The following is a 25107-nucleotide window of genomic DNA, read 5'->3' as shown; positions in this document are numbered from 1 at the left end:
AGGAAAGGTGACAGTCCGTGTCCAAGAGCAACCACAGGCACCCAAGGGTGCTGGGAGTGAGCACGCTGCCAGCTACCAGCAGCCCTGAATCTCAGCTCCTGGGGCAGTTTGCTACAGTCCCAGCTGGGGTGGTCTTCCCAGACTCAGGGCAAAGCAGCCCCCCAGCCAAGGCTGGCCTCAGACACGGGACTTACCCCTCGGCTGTCAATGCAGGTGTCGTTGCTTGTGGGACACTCGCAGCTGGGGCCCTCCCAGCCGCTCTCACACACGCACGCGCCCTTGGAGCAACGGCCACGATCTGCATTGTAGAAGAAATCACCAAGGGACCCCACCACGCTGTGCTGCTCCCCCAGCCCTGCCTGCAGGCCAGCCCGGCTCTCCCAGTTTCAGCGGGGGGCAAAGGGCTGCCCTGAAGCCAGGACTCAGACAGACTCCAGTGCTTTCGCCCCAGGTCTCCCTCCTTCCCCAAGCGCGGAGTCCCCACAGCCCATTGCCAGCTGAGCAGTGGGACACTGCCAGTCCATGCCAGCTCTGTACCCAGCGCCTGGGGCAGGATGGGGACCATGGCATGGAGCTGCAGCCTCCTCAGAGCACCCCACAACGGGGACGCTCGTCATCTACCTGCCACTGCCACAAACCTGTCAGCATCACACCCCTCCAGCAGCCATCTCAGCTGTTTTGATGCCAACCCAGAGAGAGCTGCCATCATGACTCTCCGGGTGCGTGCGAGGACGCACGTTCCCTCTCCCACAGCCCTGGCAGTGCCTGGAGGGGAGAGGCAGTGGGGACCGGGGCTGGGAGGCAGCGGGCGCCTGCTCTCACCGTTGCAGAGGAAGCCAGAGGTGCGCGGGCACTGCAGGACGTCGTACTGGCAGAACTCGCCGTCGAAGCGCAGGCTCAGGTCTTCGGAGTAGCACTGGCACTTGCCACAGAGACACTCGCCCCGGCCCGAGCACGGCTCCACGTCCCCAGGGCGGATGCAGGCCTCGTTGTTGAGGGACGAGGCTGGGGAGCAGTTGCATGTGTCCCCTCGCCTGATGGAGGGGAGGAGATGCTGAGAGAGGCAGGAGCAGGGGACAAGGCAGCAGGCTCCTGGCCTGATGCCTATGCGCAGGCAGGATGTCCTTGGTGTGAGTATGTGTTATTCTGGGTGCCCAGAGACAGCAGGGACCACGAGAGAGGTACAGAACTAGACAAGGTCCTTACCAGCCTGCATGGCAGATGCACTGGCCGCAAGCAAAGTCCCCGTTGGAGTTGCACTTGGGTGAGCCAAACTCTTGTTGCTGAAAGTGAGGAGAGAGGAGACATTGCCAGCTCCCCTGTGGGCTCGGCACCCCCTGCGCCATCTCGGGAGTTAGGAAGGCAGAGCCAAGGGAAAGGCTGTGCGCACGAGACAGCTCTGCAGTAGAACAACATGCGCAGTCCTTCACAGGCTGACTCTGCTCTGCAGGCAGCTGGGAACAATCAACTCATTCCACTTGTGAGTGAGTCTCTGCAGCAAGACACCTGGCAGATCTGCCTGCCACAGCATAGGCAGATGCCATTCTCACTCCAGCACCCTCAGAGCAGGATGAGGGCCAGCAGCCTCAGAGTGCCACTGACCACACTTACTTGGATATTCACAGCAGCAAGACCCACAACTCAGATCCTCCTGCTTTAAAAGCACAGGGCTTCTGGCACCCAACTAGAAGGCCACGGCTGTCAGCAAGGAGCTGAGCAGGACCTGCACGCGCTGGCCAGCGCCTACCCACTCCCGGCTAGACAGAGAAAGTGCTGGGGTCTATAACACACAGCCCCCCATACCTGTTCGCAGGGACACACGTCACAGATGACAGAGGCTTGGACTCTGAGACTGTCACTCAAGGACGTGGGTTTCACGTGGATAACTCCCTGCCGGTCTTTCTCGGGGAGGCTGCAGACGTGCTGCCCTCCTACATACTCAAGCGCCTTCACACGCATGTTGAACTTGCCCTGGAAAGGAAGGGACATGCAGGTGAGCTTGCTCTGCCCAAAGAGCCTGCGGGATGTAGCTCTGCTTGACTGACCCTGTCACCAGTAAGTGAACGCCTAGGAAGGAGAGACACAGCACAGGCAGACAACAGCAACACCGTGCCTTCCTCACCCTGCCCCAGCAAAATCACAGCAGAGCTCTGCACATTGCACACACCTCCCCTCCAGGGCAGCCACTGGGACTTACCACTTCACCCCGGGTGATATGGAAGGAGCCAGATTCTGTCTTTTCATACATGGTGGAGGTGAACTCTGTCTTCATGGCTTTGGGAACAAAGTCAGCCCGGATGTCCATCTTGGAGCGGATACGCTATGTGGGCAGAAGGTAATCACTGCACTGATTTTCAGCTGTATCCTTGAAACCACCCCCACGGCCTGCCCCGGAGGAGTCACATACTGCATCCTCTCTGCTTTCCTTGGCAGGCTCTCACCCACCATCTGTCCTGGGAGTGAGACCGAGGCTCTAGAGAGCACTGTTACCTCAAAGGCTGTGCGAAGCAGCTCCACAATGTTGGAAGAGTCCTCCTGGAGCACCCCGAGCTCAGAGATGGGGAAGTACTTGTGCAGCTTCTGCAGAGGGAGAGGAGCCCACTGAGCCACAGCACAGCACTGCAGTAACAGGTCCAGAAGCTGAGCTGCAGCATGTGCTGAGCATCTAATGTGTCCACCAATGTTGAGGGGAGCCCTGGATGCCCAGTTGTGAGGCCCTCCATACTTGAGGTTGGAGGGATTAGAGCAACCATTTCATATTCCCTAACTGCTCCAGCCTGGAAGGAGCCAGGGTGAGCAGGATTAGACACCAAAGCGGGCCCAGAGCCTCCAGAGAATGACCAGGGCTCCTCTGCTTCCTCATAGATAAGCTGCAGCCAGAGGAGAAAGGGTCCTGAAGGAAAGCAAGCGCATGTGGCTCCCATACCACCAGGTTCTCCTCACCTCATAGTAGCTGTAGGAGTGGTTTGTGACAGCAAAGATGGGGATAATGTTGTGCTGTCCCAACAGGCGCACCAGGGTTGGCACTGAAGGATAGTCCTGCTTGGTGTCATATCTGTAGGTGCCATCAGGATCCAGGTGACACTGCTCATCATTCCTCCTCAGAATCCCTGCCAGGACGTTGGTGCCATCAGCTTCATAGTGAAAGGCAGATTCAGTGGAAAACACGAGCAGGTGAGTGCTGTCCTTCCTCCAGCCGATCTTATCCTACAGGCGGGGAGGGGGAGAAGGGAACTTTTATCTCTGTGCCCACTAAAAGACTGCACAGAACTGCACCCATTGGCAGACCAGCACTGGCAGGACTGGGGCCTTTGGGAAAACCAAGGGAAAGGCACCAACTCCACTTGGTAGCAGATGCATTCAGCTACGTGTGGTCCCGGGACTCCAAGCCAGCAGGTCTCTGCTCCTGCCATCTATGACCCAGGGCACAGGATGTCTACCTGGCTGGTCAGTGCCAGGTACATACACACAGAGCAGACAAACCCTTGCTTTTCTGGACGTGTTTGGAGCCATGCTCATCCATTTGTATGTGTACCCCTCAGCCAACTGGACAGGCCCAAGTGGGCAGTTTTCCAAGCAGGAGAATTTCACCACGGCAGGCACAAAGAGGAACAGCACAGAGACAAGAGCATACAGGGTGCCTGACAATTAGCTCCTCTGCTGGGCATCAAATACCAGAGAGATAAATACATCTGGTCTGAGATCTAGGAAGAACGGGGAACGCAGAACAACTCAGCACCAGGAGCAGCAAGCTGGGGAGGCAAAAACTGACTGTGTCTGAACCTGAACTCTGGGCCCATTGACTGTATTATCAGCTGCCCAGTGTGCTGCTCCTCTCTTCCACTCATTACCACACTGGTATCATTCCACTTATTACCCAGAATCAAGCAGATCTATCCTCTAAACCTGCCCCAACACACAGAGCTCCTGCTTCCCTAGCCACCATCAAACCTTGCAAACAGCTGTCTGCAGGATGGCATCAAAGCCTCCTTCTGGGGCATCCAGGTTGCCAGAGATGCGCTCTTTCCTGAGCTCCTTGCTGAAGTAGTTGATGTTACTGGTCAGGCGGATGACGTTCTTGAAGGAGAAGGGGGAATCAGCATTGTTCCAGGGCTCACGCAGCCTAGGAGAGAAAAGGAGAGCAGGGCTCTTGTACAGGGCAGGTCTCATTGCAAAGGGATGCTTCTCAATCCAAGCAGGGCACTGTTTGTCCATATGGAGCTCCTAGCACAGGGACTGTATGTGCAAAAGGTTGGCTCCACCTCTCTTGAGGTGCCGAAGCCAGCTGGCCGCCCACCCCAAGCTCCCTGGATCCTAGGAGAGAAAGAGTGGGAGATCATTCTTGGGAAGATTCATCAAGGGAGGACGTGAAGTTGAGATGACAAACCAGTGGCCCTGAGAGAAGGGACAGGAGCAGTAGAAGGGATAAAGGCAAAGATGGAGGTGACAGAAAAATGTGCAATCTGTTGCGACACAAAGCTGGAAGAGGACACTGCTGATATCGGCACTGTGTTACAGCAAGGTTGGAGGGCAGAGCAAGGAGGCCGGAAAGCAGAGATTTGCAACAAAGGGAGTGAGAGATGGACAGAGGCTCTTACGCTGCAGACACAGAAGACCAGGAGCGAAATACAAAGTACCTGCTCTCCTCACTCTGCCCACCCCCTTGGCCCCATCAGCCTCACTCACTTCTCAGGTCTCATGTCTGTCTGAGGGGATGAGACTTTGTCCACAAACTTGCCGAATCCAATGGTGTAATTACTGGTCAGGGCTTGCAGGAACTTCGCTGGGAGAAGAGGAAAGGAGGGAGGAATAGACATGTGAACACAGAGATGTCTGCAAGATCGCTGCTCCAGGGAAAGAGTCAGGTCTTAAAGAAGACTTCCAAACTGTCAGCTTTTAAGCTTTTTGGGGTTGGGCTTGTCTTTTGGGGGTGGAAACCTACACCACCTAGCCTTTGGTTCCTCTCCAAGACTGGTGCTACTCCTATAGCACAAATCATCCCTATGGGCTCGAGATGCCAAAGCTACTGCACAGAACAATGCAGCAGGGCACCAGCCCCCATACTTGGCTGAATAGGAGACAGGACGTATGATGAGCTCTGCAAGGCCAGGGACCATATCCCATGTTGGGAGAGACCTGCACAAAGCAGCAATAATAAGACACCATAATTAAAACAGACACTTTTTGGCCCTTTGCCAGTTCCATACCTTTCTCTGCTACAGGCAAAGAATTCACAACCCCAGGCAAGAGAGAGTCACCTGCCTTCATAAGTGCAGGGTCTGGCTACCCCTCTTCTCCCAGTTCTGGTCTCACCTAGTTTTTGGCCCATGTTTTTGAGGTTGTCCAGATCATCAGACATAGAGTAGGAGAAGTCCATGAGGATGTAGAGATCCACGGGGCTCTCAAGGGGCTGGAAGACATCCATGTCGAAGTTCATCTCCTCCCCAGCTCGCAGCCGCATGAACATGCTCTGGGGGGACACCTCGGTCCTCCTCTGGGACTTGCTGATAGTGATATTCTGTGAAGGAAGAGCGTTGTGTACATTGTGTAGTGGCTGGACTCCATGTCCTGTGCATACGCAATGAGGAGGTGACAAGGAACAGGGGAATACTCAGGAAATGGAAAGCCAGGGATGATTGCACACCCTTCCTTCACGTACAGCTAGAGACTAGCTGCTGAGTCAGTGTCCCCTCCCACTGACCACCTCCACCTCCTCCAGACTGTGGCATTTTGCATATATCTATTTAGTCTGAAAAGTCACCCCAGCCACAGTGAATAGGACCGGCTGTGAACAGGTTCCCCCAGCTGGCAAAGGAAGAGCATTGCTTTTGAGTAAGCTCTACATAAAAAGTGGTGTGTACTTCATATTTTCCCTGCACAAGAGCCTAGAGGAGGATGAAGGACGCAAAGGATGTTGGAAAAAGTAGGACCCTTCAGAAGAAGTGGAACAACAAATCTCTACCTAGCACCTACCTGCAGAGCCCTCATCTCGCCTCTCATGTACACAATACTGGCCTCCTCGCAGCCGTATCGCAGCAAATTCTCCCGCAAGTCGCAGCGAGGCTCTTTGAAACTCTGCAGCAACAGAGGAAGAACGTTACAAGCACAGAAAGCAGCAAATCTCCACACACAAAGTGGCAAATCTCCACGCAAGGAGGCCACACTGCTGGTCAGAAAGCAGGATCCTCTTCTGAGATGGTTAGATCTGGTGAGCCTTTACAAGCAGGAGAGCAGCAGGCAGATGGGGATGGATCTAGCACAGAGCAGCCAATGCCCCCTCGGGCACTGAGGAAATGCTACAACCAGTGAGTCACTGGGTCTTCTGGGGCAAGACTCTCCCTCCCTCCTTGGCATACACCTTTTCCCAGGAGCTCCAGATTTGTCAAACAGGCATTTTCTGATAAATCCCTGTATTTCTGGAAGTTTGCCCTGGACTTCCCTTCCTCCCCATTTGCCAGTGTAGGCTGTCTGAGCCAAAGGAAATCCACGTTTTAAGAGCTTTCAGTCTTGTAGAGAGAAGTTCGAGTCAGCAGCTGACTCTGCACTCAAGTTCCTCTCCTGGATTTCACCTGGGGTAGCGTGATCTCTCCATTCACAGGGTGTGAAATCAGCCTGGAAGCGGAGTCCCACACTCCCCTGAAAGCTCTCACCTCATCTGTGCAGAAGGAGCAGTCCTTGTCCACGCGGACACACTCAGTGCAGCTCTTCGCTTGGGACAACACGCAGCGGTTATCTAGGGGGAATGTGGAAGCATGAGGAACATGGGAATTGGGTAGGATGCGGAAGGGCACAAGAAGGGCAGATCCTGTTCCTGTGGAAGTTGGTGGGAACTTTGCATGGGTGTTCAGTGGCAGAAGGCTACAAAACAGCTGCTGGGTACATGAGAGAGGCGTCCCAGCTGCTGGGGAGCTAACAGACAAGAGAGAAGGCACACAGCAGATCTAATATCTTATCCCTACGAAGACCTTTATCTTCTGGAGCCAAGGAGGAGTTTATACTGCCCTAGAGGGAGCGAGCAGAGATCACGGATTGACATAAGAGGACCGCACTCACTTTTGTTCCTTTGGCAGAGGCCTGTGGTGTAGAGCAGGGACAGGAGAAGCAGCCCAGCGCACACCCTTGGCAGCATATCCATCCTCTTCCTCCTGAAAAACATCTGTCAGCAACATCACAGCTAGCTCCAGCCACGGCCGGGGGTGCTGAGCTGCCAGTCTTCCGCAGGAGCCAGGACTGGTGCAGGAGCATGGACTGCTCCCTGACGGAGCCCAGCACCATCCTCATGTATAAGCAATGACCAGGTTGAGACCTTCCTTTTCCTGCTAGCTTAAAGTGAAGCAGAGAAGAAAAACAAGGCGACTGTCTGCATCTCGCGCCAAAAGCAAAATAGACCCCTCCCTTTGGCTATTTCCTATTGCACTAAGAATTTCCAGGATGGTCGAACCAACAATAGATAGAGGGTGAGGCCTTGGGAAGTGCCCGACCAGGAGCTTTGGGCTGCCTGGAGCTGCTGAATGAGTCTGTGGTTTGAGAGCCCGACGCTTTTCTCCTCCGCCTCGTCAGAGGTGATGCAGGGAGCCAGAGGTGAAATCCTAAATAGAGGAAGCCCTTTTTCCTGCAACCACGCTTCCACCCATGATTTATTATCTGGCCATCAGAAAACTCTCAGTGCTGCCTCAATTTCTGCATTTAGACCTGGTAAACAGAAGAGAGAAAACTGGAACGTGAGCTCTGCGGCTGCCTGGCTGAAGGGGGCCCGGGCTCCTGTACCACAGTAGGGAAATTGGAATATTCAAGGCAAAAAATTTGGTCTAAAGATAAATTTAAAGCGTCTCTTTTATGGAAGATACAAGTGTAAAATATAAGATACGGACAAATTGTCCAATAGCTTCTTACTCTGTTCACCCTTATGCTTCTAACCGTTGCCTTACAAACCATCAACCTCATATTTAACGGGATAATTTCCCGCATGCAGGCTGTGGTGGCTGTGGGGGTGCACAGAGCACCACCAGCTGCCCTAACGCACTGCCAGCCTGTGGGGAATGCCGATATTTTGTGCAAAAAATCTCCAGTCACCTCCCTATTTCCAAATAGGAATTTCCCTCTGGAAGGGAAAATTTCACTTTCACTTTGGAAAAACTGCAGCACTTTGGCTGGATTTTCATGACAATGAGAAAAAGCTGTTTAGCTGTCCAAAGCCAAGGAATGATTTGGATTGGCTCCTGACTGTATGATGCCACCCCAGCCCTTCCCAAACACACATGTGCTCCAGCATTCCCGCCTGCTTCGTCCCACCCACCCCCTGCCTCCACCTTGGCCCAGCTGACAGACCTGCTCCGGACAGGGCGGACGGACGGGGGGGACACGTGCTGGCGGGCAGCACCTTAGGGCAGGAAGGGAAAAGTGCTTTGGAGCTGACGGTGAAAGGGGGAAACCTCCCCAAAATTGTTTGACACCCACTCGATACTTGGATTTGGTTGCTGGGGAACAAAACTGGGGAGTTTCAGAAACTTTGTGCCAATAGCATCTCATCTCCTCAGCTGGAGGCTTTTGGAGCAGATACAGAAAAGTCCCCATCCCGCCGAGTTGGGTCAAGATGCTCCACCTCTACGGGCTCACTCATCCGCATGGATTTCGGGGCCTGGCGTGGTTTTAGCCAGCGCCAAGCAGCCCCTGAGCCCGGGCCAGGCCCACCCCACAGAGGGGAGAGACACAACAGCCTTTTGTTGCATTCAAACCCACAAAACACCCAACGCTTCAGTGCCTTCAGGTTTGCCAGGGCTTGGGATCTCAATGAGGTTGCAGGGCTGAGGAATTCCCCCAGCCTCGCTCCTCCTTCCCTTTCAAGGAAAAGCACCCGGGACAGGGAGGGGAGGCAGGGCAGTCCGAAACCAGTAGCACATCCTGCAGAAGCACATCTGTCCTCTGCTCCTGAAGCCAGAAAGTCAAACAGACCTTCCCAGGCCTCATACTGACCCACCTGAAAGCACTGGCTCTCCTTAGGAGTAGGAGACAACCAGACACAGGCAGCAGCGTGCCGGAGGGCATAAACTGCCCAGGAAAAATACAGAGCCCCAAAGCCATCAGCCTGGCGCCCAAGCACGCGAGCACAGTGCTCAGCGTGGGCTGGGAAGCCAGGGGAGATGTTCAAGCCTGCAGCTCGCCCCAGGCACAAATTACAGAGCCCAAACCCGGTATCAGAGAGCCCGGGGTGCTAGGGGCAGGGAGCCGAGGCGCTCCTGCACAGCCTGCAGCCTTGTCCCCTCTGCAGGGGACTGCCAGGCGCCCCTGCCCTTCCTGTGGTTACAGAGCATCGGGCTCCTTGCTCTTCTCCTCAGCCTCATCTTGCCAAATCACCCTTCCAGGCTCCTCCCCAAGCCAGTGCTGATCACGGAGGACGCACAGCCAGCAGCAGGGGCTATGTTGGCTGGCTCTGCTCCCAGGAGCATGAGCACAGCTCAAGCCACAATCTGGCCTTTGCTCCAAGCCGGCCTAGGCAAAGAGGAGGATGAGCAGGAACACGTTTCACAAGGAGCCCTTGCAGTCCTCTGCAGACGCCCAAGTCTGCGGAAGAATCCCCAGGGAGGGATAACCCGAGGCACCAGTACAGGCTGGGGCCTGACCTTCTGGAGAGCAGCTCTACAGAGAAGAACCTGGGGGTCCTGGTGGACATCAAGTTGAACATGAGCCAGTAATGTGCCCTCGTGGCAAAGGCAGCCAATGGTATCCTGGGCTGCATCGAGACCATTGCTAGCAGGTTAAGGGAGGTGATCCTTCACCTCTACTCAGCCCTGGTGACGCCACATCTGGAGCGTAGTGTTGAGTTCTGGGCTCCTCAGTACAAGAGAGACATGGACATCCTGGAACACATCCACTGAAGGACCACAAAGATGATTAAGGGGCTGGAGCATCTCTCGTATGAGGAGAGGCTGAGAGATCTCGGACTGTTTAGCCTAGAGAAGAGGAGGCTGAGGGGGATCTTATCCATGTTGATAAATATCTGAAGAGAGCGTACAAACGGGACAGGGCCAGACTCTTCTCAGTGGTGCCCAGTCACAGGGCAAGAGGCAATGGGCACAACCCGAAACAGAGGAAAGCCCACTTGAACACAAAAAAACACTTCTTCATTGTGAGGGTGGTCGAACATGGAAACGGGCTGCCCAGAGAGGTTGTGGAATCTCCATCCTTAGAGATTCCTAAAAGCCAACTGGACACGGTCCTGGGCAACCTGCTCTAGCTGACCCTAGTGGAGCAGGGGGGATTGGGCCAGGCGATCTCCAGAGGTCCCTGCCAACCCCAACTACTTTGTGACTCTGCAAGCCTGTCTGCTCACCAAGACCCTTGCAGGCTGTTCTCCACTCCCTCCTCAAACACTTTGGCCTTCAGAAAGTTATGGCAACTGGCTACTCCAGAAACGCCTTGTCCAAGCTCCCAGGGGAGCATCAGACTCTTGCAGCTCCTGCACCTCCCCTCCGTGTTCGGGCAGCAGGGACAGCATAAGGACCACGTGTGTTAGAGCTGACACCGTGTGCACCAGGCACCAGCACCTTGCTAAATGGGCGGGCTCTGGAAGAGATGACGCTACAGCGAAGCAAAACGCCCTTTGCACCCATCTCCAGCCAAAGCCCAGTCTGGAAGGGCCAGGGGAGCGGCCATCTGCCCGCGCGGGCCTGTGAAACCACGGGGCTTGCCGCTTGCTCGGTGGAGCGCCGGGCTCGCAGCTCTGCCGCAGCCTCGCTGCCTCGGCCCCGAGCAGCCGCAGGCTCCCGGGCAGGCCGAGCCGCTCCTCGCCGGGCAGCGCTGCGAGCGCATGGATCAGCGCCATAATCCGTAATCTCTCCTCCGGGTTCCCCCCTCGTGGCACGCGCAGAGGCACAGTCCTCACAGGTGCCACGCTCCGAAACTTAGAAATTAGCAAGACGGATCCCCAGAGCAATATCAGCATTTGGCCCAAAAGTCAAGGTATTTTTTAAAGACTAAATGCTATTTGTCTTTGCCTTTTATTTTGATCAGCTTCCCCTTCTGTTTTCTCCTTTTTTTCCCTCCTTCCCCTCTGTCTCCGGAGACTCGCGCGCAACAAGCGTCACGGTTTGTTGTTCACCGCACGAAGCGGCACCTTGGCTCCCGGGCGCCGACGGCGCTCAGGACCCCGACACGCGGCTCCCACTGCCCCCGCACGGGACGAAACACAGCGGGGAACGTGCAGCCGCAGAGCCAGAGCAGAGACCCCCGGGGGCACGGGGACGTCCCGGCCGGGCAGGGGACGGCTGACACGTCCCGTCCCGGCAAGGGGGCTCCCTGGCGCAGGTACAGCGCGAGGGACACCTCCCCGGCCCGCCGCTGAGCCCCACAATCGCTCCCGAACATAAAGCCGGATTCGGCCTCGTTCCTCTGCCCTCCAGGCTTGCAAAATGGTGAACTGCCAAGAGGCCGCAGAAAAGTCGGGACCTGCTGCGCCGCTGCCTGAATTCCTGCGCAGCCGCTGCCCCGAGGTCCCCCGGCGCCGTCCCCTGGCCCGCTCCCGGCGTCCCCTCCCCTGCTGCGTGCAACCGCTCTGCCCCTCTCCCACGCCTATCGCGCGCCCGTCACCTCCCCTGCACAGACCCCACCAGGCTCACGCACTCCTTTATTCCACCACCCGCGTTTCTGATTCACTGGCTGGAAAAGACAAAGTTGTATTTGCAGTTCAGCAAAAAAAAAAAAAAAAAAAAAAAAAAAAAAAACAAAAAAAAAAACAAAAAAACCCAACCTTCCCGAAGCCGGTTCACGTTTGGCCCTTTTCTGGCTGGGTTCAGCCCTCCTCCTCCTCCCCGAACGCCACCCGCGTTTTGCGGAGACGGCACCCAGCACCCCATTTTGCAAACCGGCCCTTGCGTTTTTTAAGGAGCCGGACCCACCTGCAGCTCTGAAGGCTTCAGGCTGCTTTCAGCGTAAAGTCAAACAGTTTCCTCAATGTCAGCTCCAACGGACAAGCGATTTTTCCCCAGGAAGCGGGGTGGACGGAGGGAGAAAAGCGAAGCTTTTTAAACTGTAACAAACCGTCCCCTCGAGCTACAAGGCAGTGAGATCCGCTCCCCGCGGGCTCCGCTCTGCTCTATCGCGGCTGCTGAGTATCCCCCCCGCACCCGGCACGGCCACCGTCCCCCCTCGGTCTGCTTTGTTAAACAAAGCAACTATAAAAAAGCAAAAAGAAAAAAAAAAAAACACAAAAATCCTGCACAGCTCTGCAAAACAAAACCGTGGAGCCACAAGCGCTGCCGTTCCCGACCAGCAGAAAGGCACGACAAAGCGTGCAGCCGCCAAAACGAGGGGAAAGAGGGGGGGGAAAAAACAAAGCGCGTACGCAGCTGAGCCCGCCGCGCTCGCCTACCTGCCGGCGCAAGGAGCCCCGCGCCCCAGCGAGCCCCCGAGGTGACCGACAGAGCAACGTTAGAGCAAGCCGGACGCCACAGAGAGCAGATGAATTAATTCCACAAACCTCGTTAGCGCTGGGGCTGACTCGACGTCCAAATCCTCCGCAACGAGCCGAATAACAGTCACCCACACGACCGGCCAAGAAATTCTTCTGCAGGCGAAGCGGGAACTCGCTGCTTCGCTGCCCCTAGCTGATTTCCAGACTCGGCCTTTTCTTTTCTTTTCTTCCCCTTTTTTTTTTCTTTTACTTTTTCCTCTCCTCTCTGTTTTCTGTCCCCTTTCTCTCTTTTCCGGTTAAACGTCAACCTCGGAGGCTCTGGGGAGGGCCGGCAGCCGGCGGTCTGACATACCTCCGCAGTGATTGCTGCAGCCTCCAGTCAAATCTCGCCTTTGCTCCGGTTTCCTTTCGCTGTCGCACCCCGGCGCTGCCTCCGCCTGGCCCAGGCAGCCCCGAGAAGGGCCGGCGAGAGCGGAGGTGGGAATAAGCCACGCGCGAGCTCCCTGCCCAGGTGAGGAAGAGCTTTATCCCCGCCGGGGCGGGGGGGAAGGAGGGGGTGCCCGTGACTCAGGGCTGGCGTTCCCGCGCCTCGCGCACACCTGTACGGGCAGGACCGGCCGGCGGGCGCCCAGCACCCTCCCTCCCCGCACGCACGAGCACCAACCCACAGGAAAAGGGCCGGGACGGGAGCCGGCCCGGCCACGCTCGGGCATTTACGGAAGGGGCGAGGGCTGCGCGGAGCCCGGCCAGCCGCCGAGCGAGCGCTCCGGCTTTCCCCGGCTGCCCGGCGGCCCCCCTTGCCAGTGGTTTTTCCTCCGTGTTTCCCACTGTCCCGGCCGGGGGTGTCGTTGTAGCTCCTGCGGGGAAGATCTGGCAAGTTCACGCAGTGACAGCGACGACCCCCCCTCCCAGCCCCAACTTCGGCAGCTGGTTTACAAAAATTGACCCCCAGCCTGCACCCGTGCCGGGGTTAAAGACAGAGCCCCGGCCCTCGCCTGCAGTAAACGGGGCTCAAGGGTCAGCGTAACCCCGCGCAGCAGGGTGAACGGGACCCATCCGTGCTCGGTCCCGTGGCGGGGCAAGGAGCGGGGTCCAGGGATGCCGGGGACGTGACGCACCCGTCCCTGCTCCCGCCTGGTGCTCCGGCGAGACCTCCCTTGGGCCCGGAGCAGCCTTTGGCTTCAGCCTCCCCGGGGTTTATTGCAGGTCGGGACACAGCTCCGGTCCCGGCCGACATGCCCGGAGCGGGCTCAACCCACAGGGAAGGGGCCTCGCCGGGCGCGGAGCCCGCCAGGGCCGGAGCGGAGGCCAGGGCACAGGCTGCGTTTTAGCTCCTTGGTGAAACCCCACGCGGAAAACGGCACCTTCCCCGCTTTGACTCCGATACAAACGGCAACGGACTGACAACCGCGACCGCAGCTTGCGATCGGCTTTTATTTCCCGTCTTTCTTGGACTTTTTCCTTCCTCCTTTTTAGAGATTTAAAAAAAAAAAAAAAACCTAGCAGGGCAATTGCAGTCAGCAGTTAATTCAGCGTCGCGGCGGCGGCTGGCTGGATCGCCCTCTAATAGCCCTGACCAAGCACTGATCCAGTGACAGTGAGGATCGGGATCCCCTCCACTACAACAAACGTGAAGTTTGGGTAAACATGAGTAAACAGATTAAGGCCAAGGAAAAAGTAGGATGTGCTCACGCTATTAAAAATCGCAGCCAGCAGGAGACATGCGAGGGGTGGGGGCAACTGAAGTTTAAAACTGGTATTTCCTAGTTTCCAAATGCTTGATTTGGCAACTTCAGCAATATCTTTGCCTTTTTGGAGATGCCGTTTCCTGTATTTAAACAAAAATCCTGAAAATTAAGGGTTTTTGTTTTGTTTTGTTTTTAACCACAAAACACGTTTACTGCCACGTGCAGCATTAGAGCTGGGACATGAGGGTCTCTGCAGCTCTACGGAAGTGGCTGCTGGCAAACAGCAGCTCATTACCCACCGAGGGGCTAAAAGCAGATGGACCCCCTTGGCCTTGGGAAGCTGCAGACGCCGCGAGACGCTGCAGATGGAGGAAAGTGAGGCTTCAGGTCCAGAGGCTGGAAGGGAATGTCCGCTGGTGCTTGTGGACTTGCCTGCTCACAGCCCCTGGTTTCTTCTGGTCCTATCCACCATCAGTGCCCAGCTCCTGCAGTCCCAGCCCACCTCACCACTTTGCAGTTCTCCTCCCTTTGCACTGGAGTAAGCAATGCTGCTGAGTACCAAAGTTGAAAAGAGCAATTTGGGCTACAGACAACAAGAAATATATCAATTAAAAAGTATTTTAGTGATGGTTCCCCAACAGGAGCCCTGGACCCACCATAGAACCCAAACACCAGGAAAGCTTGGGAGCAGCTGGCTCAGCTGGCTTGCACTCGGTCTTCAGTGTCTGTTGTGCCTGGAGGACCTCCTTCCTCCATCTGAGATGGAGAATGCTTATTTTGTCTCCTGTAAAGTAGCTCTGGTCCTTCATATACGCTCACTGGTTACCTAAACACCCAGAGCTTTCAGCTGCCTTCCCGCAGCCCTGAGGCTGCCCGCTTTCCTCTGACCGCTCCTCACCTTGGGCTACTGCTGCTGGTCCAGGCGCTCCTCCCTCCCTCTTGGCCAGTGGACAGCACGCTGAGCTCTGGTTCTCCCAGGTCCAAGGTCTCCTCCTCCTGCAGCAGCCTTGATTTGCTGCCCAATCCTAACAGATAAGGAAAAGGGACCGGTCAGAGGAGAATTTCTTCTTTGAAACCCTGCCACTGGAAGGGAGGCTCTAAAGGAAATGGAAACGGAAACTGAGTGATGAGAACTGACGATATTCACCCGATGCCTTACCCTCCACCCCGCTTTCATTTCAGGAGAGCCAAGAAGAACACGGGAGAGAGCATCTTCCTGCTCTTCATCACCTGCAGCTTGGACGAGCCAGGCAGGATCAGCCCCACTCGGCACCTCCTGCCCCTTCCCGACAAAGGGAACGCGTTACTGCGGGCACAGTCACATTGCCACTGCTGGAAGAGCTGGAGAGGAAGATGCTCGTTTAGTACCGTTCCTTAAAAAGTACCCACCAGTCGCTAACAAATCTCTGAGCGCACGGAGCATGAAACGTCCCAGAGGCTCGTAACTGGGCTGCATTTACGACTACATTTGCAAGACTTCAGAATTTATTAGAGGTTCGTTTCCAAAGTCACCAGAACTCCACTGCCAAATGTTAAGGCGCTACTCCAAAGCGGAGAGGAACTAGCAGTTCTCAGTAAATGGGCATAACATGTTTTCGCTTTGTCTTGTTCTACAAAAATTGTTGGATTTTTAAAGTTGTATTTAAGGAAACTCCTCCAAACTACTTCTGCCAGAGCATTATTCTACCTGATCAGTTCAAGTGTTGTCTCGGCTTGATACCTTTTATTCACTGCCTGCTGGATTAGGCTTTTACTGCACAAATCTGCAGTTTTACACGACTGAAAACAGGGACTTCAAAGAGGAAGAATCAGCAGATCTCACTGCAGACCTCTCTACCAGAGCTCCCAGCCGCATTCGAGATGGACCTCACACTTATAAATCACTGGTTTTTCCCTGTGATAAAGGGGCCAAGAAATTTTTGCCCTAGGAGTGAGAACAAGCCATTTTTATAGCTCACTCAGTTATTGCTTTCTGTGCTGAGACTGCCAGTCAGGGTGCCAGTTACTGCTAGTTACAAGTGGTTTTAGGGTTACTTTTCTCCCACTTTTTTAATGCCATGCCGGACCGCTCAGAATCTTTCTTCTTTTTGTCCTGCTACCGCACTGCGCCCAAACACAGAGTTTTGGGACTTTTCCTGGATCGCTACTGAACAACTGCATCCAAGATCACGCTGCTGAAACACGTTCCCTTTCTGAATTGTATAACGCCACAAACCATTAAAAGAATAAATTTTAAAGAGGTATTTTTCTTCCTCAGTGTTCTACTGTACGCTGTGCTGGCAACATCCTTTAGCATGCTATCTGGCATAAATTTAAGGAATGCTAATAATGTATTATTAATGTACATTACTGTGCATATGATTTATTACACTAAATTATGCATAATATAATTACCCAGGTAATTAAAAATAAAGCAAAAGGTTGAGGAAGAAAGAGCACTGGAGGATTTCATCCTAAAGAGGAATTAACTGTGTGCCCCCATTGTTTTGCATGAGATTTATTCCCCATCAAACGTTCACAGAGAGGAAAATCTCTTTGCTGGACATCACCGGCGCTCAGCTCTCTCTGGGGCGGGCAGGCAGCAAGAGGCAACGAGAGAGAAATTTTAGTAAAGGATCCAGGATAAAACTTTGGTGCCCGACAATCTGAACATCCATCCAGAAGAGACAGGACCCAGCAGCGTTATATTAGTGTCTTATCTGCCCACCAAAGGGACAGCAGCAAGACTGAAAACACCCTGATCACGCGTTTGAGAGATGTAGGCAGACAGCCCCCCTTGCCCCCCGCTTTATCTTGGCTGGCTCCTACGAAGCGTGGGGCGAGAGTCCCGTAAGGAGCCAGCCCGGCAAACGGGGAGAAAAGGGGGACTGACGCTTTTTGTGATGCTCTGCAAGTACTACAAGAGGCCGCGCAAAGGAGATGGGTTAAAAGTAGCGGTAACTTCACCCCTCTTATCACTGCACTGGAAAACAGGCCCGTGACTGGTTTTCTTCCTAAGGCTGGATCATACGGAGAACAGACAGACAGACGCCTGCTACGTAGCAAAGCCTTTCCTGCGCGCTCCTGGTGCTTTGCTGTTCACGGGCAACCGAAGGCAGCATCAGGCCAGCGCCGGCCAGAGACAGCTCACGTAAACAAAGCCTGAAGCGTGGCAGCCCCCGGCGTCCCTGGCTCTCGCCTGCAACGAAAGGAAGGAAGTCAAATGTGAACGCTAAGAGGAACGGCAACACGCAGCAAGGCCGAGAGACACAGTTAGTCTGTGAAAGCGTGGAGCGCTGGTGTGCTGGAGACATTGGTGGCCCTTGGCGGGCCTCGCTTCTCAACAGTGATTTAATTATTTTAATATTAGACAGCCTTATAGAGCCCTGTTGAAGAGCACGTTTCCTTCTCTGAAGGAATCTGCACTTTCCTGGATTCCCAATGTTTTACAGGCACGAGAAGCCCATGGTCCTGTGATAACTTCCTGCACCGACCATCTATTTGAGGGCGCTTGGCAGAAAGCTGCAACTGTTTTCTCCCTCCAGCGATGAAGGGCTGGAAAGGAGGTAGCGCAGGTGTTGGCTGGCTGAACGCCTGCTGAAGCCATCACCTCCACGCTACGAGGAGCCGATTTTATTATCGGCGAAGCCTTGCCATGGCCCGAAGCCTTGGCATGGAAGGTGGTTTATTTAAGTCTCAGTGGATAACACTCTGCACTGCTGCTGCGTTTAAAGCAGACGCTGCAGCAGCACTCCAGCAGAAACATCGCTTGGGGTGCTCCCACCTCCCCGGCTGCGGTGGGGCTGCCCAAGGCTCCCCTCCCAGCTGCTCCCTCCGTTGGGTGGCACCAAGCGAGACATAGTATAAAAGCGAATCCTGAACAGAGAATCCCTCCCCGCAACACATCTCTAAATGACAACAAGCAAATAAGAAAGTAAATCAACACCTCAGGGCAAGGAGGAGAGGAAAAAAAAAACCAAACAAGCTTCTTAAGAGTGGTTAAAGCAGAACAAACTCTGCCAGGTATGACTTCATTACAGCAGCTCTCCTCCCATCACCGCTGAGCGGCCCAGCATGGGCCACAAGAGACATTCGAACATGGAGTTTCAGCTAAGACAAACCTGCTCCAGCTAGGAAAACCCATGCTTAAGAAGAAGGTGAGCAGAGAGAAGACCAGTGGTTTTCAAGGAGCACCAGCCTCTAATAAGGGACTTGTTCTGTTCTCTCATGCACAATGAGTGTCCTCTTGGGCGGAGAGGTGGGAACAAGCACGTCCAGCTCTTGGCAGTCAGGAGCACAGCCCCAGCCATCGCTAGTGCAGCGGCATAAAAACCTCTGAGCGTAAGTCAGGAGTCTGCATTAGCGCAGCTGAGAAACAGCTCACGGTTGTCAGCGGCTATTTGACACACTTACCTACGTAAAACGTCCCAGCAGAACGGCGGTTCTCCCTTTGGCCCTTCCAAGCTCAGCAGCAGCCACACAGCCCTCGGTACGATCACGAACATAGATTTGTAAACAGAAAACCAGTCAAACCTCCGGTTTTAGGGCTTCACATAGCGGTAGTCACGGGCCAGAAAGGAATCCTTTTCCCTCAACACATCGCTCTTAAGTTCCCTTCACATTTCTCTGAGGTTACCAGCTGGCCATAGCCAAGTGCAAGCTACCAACATGTACGAACTTGTTCTCAGAGGTAGTAAAGAGGTTTTTTTCCTAGAACAGTAGTTTCCAAACTGTGCATCTATGCATCACTTCCTATAGCGACACACATGATAAAAAAAACTGCAAACTGTTTTAAGAGATGCAAGTTTGTTATACAACAGTTGGCATCTCCATTTCAGGTCTGGGAGGAAGAAGGGAGGGAAGGAGTTTTAAAACTGCTCCTCTAGGTGCCTCGCTGCCGTCTCTGCTGACAACGCTTCGAGGACTACAGAAGAGCTGGTTTTCAGAAGGTATGTTCTGCCTTCAGGCTTTGGGCAGAGTTTTCCTCATCCCTGTCTGTAACATCACCAAGCTCCGCTGACCGGCAGCTTTCTGTTGTTCCAGGGTTCCCGGACACTGCCATTCCCTGCCTGCCTCAGCAAAGCAGGAGCTAAATGAGCAGAGAAATCCAGAGGTTTGGAACAGTTATGGATTCTGCAAAATATGAAGGAAGAGGGAGCATGGAAAGAGGAAGGGTGGGGTGCCAGGATGTGTGATACGAATAAGATACTTCCATTTAAACAATGTTCAGTAGCTTCTGTATTTAAATGATTCATCCCCCAGAGCACTTCAGCATTTGCCCTGCGTTAAGTGCCAAGAAACAGGTTGGAGTCTAGCTTCGTAGTCACAGTAGCTGGTGGGACTTTTTCCACCAAGTTCATCTCTTCATCCTGCAAACTTATTCCCTTGGTTCACGTTCAGCTGTATGCTGGTACTGGCTTTTCAAAAAGGTAAATAAGGTCACAAGCACCTCCCTTTGCTGCTTCTCTCTTCCTGATACAGTAAGGCATATAATGATACAAGCGATAACATTCTTCACTAGTATAAATAATATTTCCTTGTAAACGAGTTAGTTAACCAGGCACATTTATTTCAGGTTAGAATCAAGACTCTCATCACATTATCAATTAGATTCATATATTCACTTGCATTGAATATGGTCTTTCCAAATTGCCAACGGAATTGAGAAACCGAGCAGACACAGAGGTCAGGAAGGAATTTCACATCACGAGAGCGTGAGCAGTCTAGAAGAGACCACCCTGCAAGGTTTTCCAGCTGCTAGGAGACAGTCACCACTTCTGATCCAACGTGACAAGGACTTACAAGACAAAATGGCAAAAGATGGTCAGCTCTTACAAAAGGCACAAAATCTTTTCCATTATATATTACACTGATGTTTAGGCTTAATATATAACTTTGCTTAAGTTCACGTTGTTTCAGCAGGCTCCCACATTCAGTGTTTCCCACTAATTACAGTTAACGATAAGGAAGAGGAAGCGGATGCACAAGACTGACTGGTACCTCTGGTACTAGGCTGCATTTCTCTGTGTACTGGCACACGTTCCAATGAGATATTTAATCTCACTCAGCCTCTGACAGACTCGTTCACAGCATACACGTTAAGGATATTAATCAGAGGAGTGTTTGCTTTTCTAGAAGCCAAGACACTCCTCCCACCCATATTCACAGGACTGAACAATTGCAGTGATCCTTCCAGCGCTCCAGCTGCCTCTGCTGCTGGAGAATCACAAGTGCCCAAAGTTTGTCATGAATCTACAGTCTGGGAGGTAGAAACTGCAGCAGCCAGTGCCTGCCTTACTGCAGTTTGCGTTGTACCTTCATCCACATGTTGTTCAGCACAATTTTAAAATAGATGTTTATGCCACACAAGTTTTAAACTTGTACGAGATGTTCTAGGAAGCAGAGAAAGTAATGTTACAGGGCTGTAACACTACCTAATGGCTTGTATTTCCCACCATCAGTAAATTGCTCGCCCTTAAAAGAAGCCCATGAAAACTTTACAAACCCTGTTCCTCACGGCAAGGGAAAGAAACCCTTAAATATAAGGTGGAGTGTGCCATCCTCTATAGAGCATGTTACTGAACCAAAAACAGAGGATGCCCCTCAGCCAAGGGAGATGTTACCATCTTCTACATGAGGAAGATGGAGTTAACGGCATCCATTACAAGTTTGTGGGAATCAAGTCAGCAGCCTGATGCAGAGTTACTTTGGCAGGTAAACAGAAAGATACTTTTATCTTGCTGTTTTCATGCCCTTAATTTTCATTACTTTAAAAAGAATTCCACCTTCTCCCCAATTTCCCATGCCTACAGTCTCATGTACTCCCTGGTTTTCCCCCGCTCCATGAGCATTCTTGGATACACAGCTCATTTTTAAAGCTAAAACGATAGTCAGGACAAAGTGCTTAACATGTTTTAAGATTCTTTGAAAGCAGGAAAACTCCTCTATTTCCTTCCTTAAGTTTTCATATTTATAAGTTTTAGATCACTGTTATGAAAACATAACATTGAATTCTAAGAGACTTAAATCATGATCTAATGAAGAACTGAAGACTGTACTTAAAGCACCTGAAGCGACCACTGGGGAAGAAAAATCCAGGTTAGCAGCTATTCCTCTAAACAAATGGAGCCACTCAAGTTATTGCTCCCACCCACCTCAAAACTGTGGACAAACCACTTTACCAATGGCAACTCCGCTCCTTTTTAAGGGACTGCCCTCTATAGATGAAGAGGATTGTGTGAAGTGTCTTGGTGCTAACACTACTGAAGAAATTTAAGATGCTGGAACAGGTTTAAAAAAATAGCATCAAGAACAACTGAGTTATTAACTGTTCTAGAACACAATCTAAAACAAAAAGAAAGAAGTATTTCCAAAGACAATCAGGTTAATGCCCAAAATTTTTGCAAGAAGCTTGATATTAAAAAAAAAAAAAACACTATGGGGGGAAAAAACATTGTGCTCCACTCCCATTAAATACTCATCTAGTAATATTTGTTACCAAAAAGCAATCTGATTCTGATTCTCCTTGGCCAAAATGAGAAATGCAAAGAGACATAAATGACATTAGAATTTTTTTTTTAAGACTTTTTCATTTTTATAACAATTTTTTGCAACACAAGTACGAAGATTTATACAATAAAATTTTGAAATGAAAATATTTTCACAACAGTGGAGCAAGCAGTAACCGCTGCGCGTGCATTTCATGGTACTTCACTATCGGCTACAGAGAGAGGCAAGAACGCAGTCAAGATCACCTACCCTCTGATTACCTGCTGTCCGATCTCGTTCCACGCCAACAGAAGAGTTCTCTGCACAGATCTTTGCAAATGAGTTCACAAATTAGACCTCTACAGCTTACTGGCTTTGCATAGAAATCTCCATCCCTGCAGGATGCTGACAGGACTATTTCAGTATAGTTTCCTCATTATTTCAGCTATTTAACACAGGGTCACTAAGACTTACATAGATATGCACACAGGTACAGACGTCAGTACTATAACAAAGAATGAGCGCACATTCATAGATGTAGATCGCTTCTCAAATCTCTGCTGCACATTTGAACACGGACACTGACCAATTGTCTCTGCTTTAGTGCTCTCCATTCTTAGTGCATGTGAAGGAGCACGTATGACAAGCAGCAGCCTTTGAGGAGGACCTGGAATATGCAAGAATAATACTGACCTTCCCTCACTGCTTGCTTTAAAAAAAAAAAAAGGAGGAAAAAAAAAAAAAAAGGACAGAGACTTACAAGTAGGGTAAGAACCTTCAAGTCTGAAGAAGGCAGCCATTTAATAAGCTAACTTTTACAAGCTGACTTCGCATACCACCTTCCTCCAGCACAACACAGGCAGACTGTGGTTCTTCCTGCAGCAAGAAAAGACAGCGGCATTTTCGGCAGAGGTCCATTCCCGTGGGCACACAGCTGGCATGCCTGCTCCTGCCCCCATTCTTTCAGATGGGAACTGTGGTCTGTTCCAAAGTCTTGTCATCTTTTACCAAAGGTGAAAGCTAGCCCTCCCTTTTGAGGGCAATGGCTTCAATGACAATTCAGTCTAAAATCCAGGCCCCAGCACGCTAGTCACTGCTTTGCCTTTTTCACAATGGTGCCAACAGCAGAGATGACCGTAGTTTTGGATCCACTCGCGCTGGTTGTCACTGTGACAACACCTGGTAGCGTCGCAGTCGTGGTAAGGATGGTGGGCTGAGCTATCGTCGTTACAGGGATGGCAGAGTCCCACTTGCTCTTCCTCTTCTGTGCATCTGTGCATTTGATTAGATGAAGCAAATAAGGATTAGCACTGTGCTAAACAACATTGATCCTTTTATAACGCTTCTTCTTGTCAACTTTTAAAATATTACTGATTGACTAGACAAACCTTTCCTTGCATTCGTTTCAGCATATGCTGTCAGCAAATGCTGAGGAGGAAAGACAACTAGAGGAGCTTTATACTTCAAGAGTCAATGTAAAACTCCACACCTGAACTCCAGCCAAATGAGACAGGTTCACTCCCTGCCCCAAAGCATGTTTAGTTTTAATAGAGCACATGCATCTCAGCTCCTTAGGTATGTGCACGGAGCACTCCGTTTTCTCCTCTCTTCCCAGTTTAAAAGGCAGACTGTAGGCAGGAGAAGGATTTTAACAGCCTTCCCACTTGTCTAGAGCGGTACTAATCCCAAGAGAACTCCACAACACAGACATCTGCAGATCTCTTGACCCACTAGCAGACATTTTCACTGTCCAAGCTGTCCCTAGGCCTTCATTCCAGAAGGACCACCATGGGATACAGGGACTACAGGAAAGCTAGTCTATTAACTCTGGGAATAAACACTTTTCTTGTATTATACGCGCAATCAATAAGGAGCTTTTAGAGTTTCCAGGAAGCACTAATCCCAGCATTACTACCGCTTAACAGGTACAATCACAACAGGTTTTTACCTCCCACAGTGGTACTGGCTGTTGTGGTTGTCGTAGAGGCAGCACTTGTCGTTGTTCCCTTTTTAGTGCCAGTCACAAATTCAATCTGGGAAGGGAGAGGCACCCCAGAGAAAGGGGAGAAGGGAAAAAAAATATTAACATACACAGGCTTTTTTAATTCACATCTTTTTTCCCTATGATTTTGGGCTTAAAGAAGAGCTTTAGTGTCATGAGACACTGGCTTCTGAGCTGACTGTCATTCAGGAAGAAAGATGTCCTCAGGCCAAAGTGTACTGAAATCATGATCATTAAGGGTCCCTGTGTCCCAGTTCCTAAGTCAGATACCATAGAAACATTTTTTTTTTTTAACTTTTTTTTTTTTTTTTAAACTATAAGCATAAGGACTTGATGCAGTTTTTGGAGAATAAGGACAGGTCCTGGTCATTACGTATCAACCATATCTCTACGGTTGCATGTTTCTTCAAGGAAAAAGAATAGAAACTTCTAAGGCACGAGTCTCTACTTGCATGATTTACCATGACTGCATCAAAATAGGAAACCTAGCAACAACAATTACAACAGCATGCAATCTCATATACTCAAAATTGCAGATATGAGGAAGGAGAACGTAATCAGATACCAGGGTTACTGTGCAAAAAAACAGAACAAGTAGCAAGACGCAACATGCACAGGAAGTAAAGAGTACCTTCAAATGCAACTATTGAAGGAGCCCTCTGCTAGGTTAGACAGTCATTTCTAATATTCAACAGTTTTCCAATGCCAGTCACTAGCTTAAAGGCACCAAAGGAGAAGAATAAAATCTTCCAAAGCACGTTTGTATTCTTAGTGGAGGGGGTACACGAGCATATGCATTTCTTAAGCTAAGACACTCCCAAGTTAAAGAACAGAAATTCGATATTGGCTCTCAATGAGATACGGTAAGGAATTTAAGCTGTATTAGGCTATGCAACCCGACCAAACGTCAAAGATTAAAAAAGCTGTTCCTCATGCAGTATCTTGTCTTTATCTGGCTTACTGAGCACCATTTTGGGAGCTCTGGTTTAAAAAGGCTGATAAAACAGCAGGAAAACCAGTGGAATAAGTGGATCTATAAGGAAAGGCAAACAACTTGATCTGTCCAGCTTAGAAAAGACATGCAGGAAGAAAGGACAGAACCAAAGGGGGGGAAAAAAAGTAATAGCACAGAGGAGAGTTCATTAAAAAAAACAGCAAAGCAACAAATGAAATTCATCAGAGAAACCAGAAATGTGTCTCAGTCCCATAGCTTTTGATTTTGAACAGCTACCTTTGTGCGCTCCTTCTTGGCCTTCTCCAGTTTGTCCATTTCAATCTTCTGTGCTTTAGCTGAGAAAGAACAAAATCAGAAGTTATAAGTAGTGCTAGAATCAGCAAAAACTCTACCTTACTTCCATCATGAACAATCAAAAATAATTTCAAATTATGTATAGAAAATTAAATTATTAAGAAATTACCTTCTTTTTAAGCAAAGCATTGCAGCACTACATTAATGATTTAAGAGATGAAGAAATTAAAGTAACAATTTAAATGAAAGGGCTTTCCAAACTGACGAAGCATCTATTAAATTCATGCACATA

General features: G+C 51.4%; 2 protein-coding genes and 1 long non-coding RNA gene across 14 annotated transcripts in view; 1 reads left to right on the top strand and 2 right to left on the bottom strand.

Moving 5' to 3' along the window:
- The window catches only part of ITGB4 (integrin subunit beta 4), a 34294-nt gene extending 21408 nt beyond the window's left edge, over nucleotides 1-12886 (bottom strand). For 4 of the 11 annotated variants that reach the window (XM_068913408.1, XM_068913414.1, XM_068913416.1 and 1 more), the window contains exons 1-14: nucleotides 12476-12827; nucleotides 7054-7156; nucleotides 6651-6733; nucleotides 5974-6075; nucleotides 5314-5518; nucleotides 4687-4783; nucleotides 3952-4123; nucleotides 2944-3207; nucleotides 2491-2580; nucleotides 2198-2320; nucleotides 1804-1971; nucleotides 1207-1283; nucleotides 823-1034; nucleotides 195-298 (exon numbers count right to left, since the gene is read on the bottom strand). In XM_068913408.1, coding sequence (XP_068769509.1) covers nucleotides 195-298; nucleotides 823-1034; nucleotides 1207-1283; nucleotides 1804-1971; nucleotides 2198-2320; nucleotides 2491-2580; nucleotides 2944-3207; nucleotides 3952-4123; nucleotides 4687-4783; nucleotides 5314-5518; nucleotides 5974-6075; nucleotides 6651-6733; nucleotides 7054-7156 — 1800 coding nt within the window. In that variant the 5' untranslated portion in view covers nucleotides 12476-12827. Of the gene's footprint in view, nucleotides 1-194; nucleotides 299-822; nucleotides 1035-1206; nucleotides 1284-1803; nucleotides 1972-2197; nucleotides 2321-2490; nucleotides 2581-2943; nucleotides 3208-3951; nucleotides 4124-4686; nucleotides 4784-5313; nucleotides 5519-5973; nucleotides 6076-6650; nucleotides 6734-7053; nucleotides 7157-11894; nucleotides 11994-12475 lie in introns of those variants that run through there. The other 7 variants (XM_068913410.1, XM_068913415.1, XM_068913412.1 and 4 more) reach the window with 6 other exon arrangements.
- LOC138061591 (uncharacterized) lies at nucleotides 12693-19293 on the top strand. Its single transcript, XR_011135442.1, has 3 exons — nucleotides 12693-12920; nucleotides 15280-19025; nucleotides 19120-19293. It is a non-coding gene; the product is annotated as an uncharacterized lncRNA (long non-coding RNA).
- A 331-nt stretch (nucleotides 19294-19624) lies between these two features.
- Nucleotides 19625-25107, bottom strand: part of SAP30BP (SAP30 binding protein) — a 34037-nt gene continuing 28554 nt past the window's right edge. For both annotated transcript variants that reach the window (XM_068914150.1, XM_068914151.1), the window contains 3 exons: nucleotides 24798-24856; nucleotides 23513-23597; nucleotides 19625-22836 (listed from right to left, as the gene is read on the bottom strand). In XM_068914150.1, coding sequence (XP_068770251.1) covers nucleotides 22655-22836; nucleotides 23513-23597; nucleotides 24798-24856 — 326 coding nt within the window. In that variant the 3' untranslated portion in view covers nucleotides 19625-22654. The remainder of the gene's footprint in view (nucleotides 22837-23512; nucleotides 23598-24797; nucleotides 24857-25107) is intronic.

Source organism: Struthio camelus, chromosome 19 (genome assembly GCF_040807025.1).
Source record: "Struthio camelus isolate bStrCam1 chromosome 19, bStrCam1.hap1, whole genome shotgun sequence".
Classification (NCBI taxonomy): domain Eukaryota; kingdom Metazoa; phylum Chordata; class Aves; order Struthioniformes; family Struthionidae; genus Struthio; species Struthio camelus.
The sequence above is the reverse complement of the archived record's forward strand: the minus strand, read 5'-3'. Positions and strand labels throughout refer to the sequence as shown.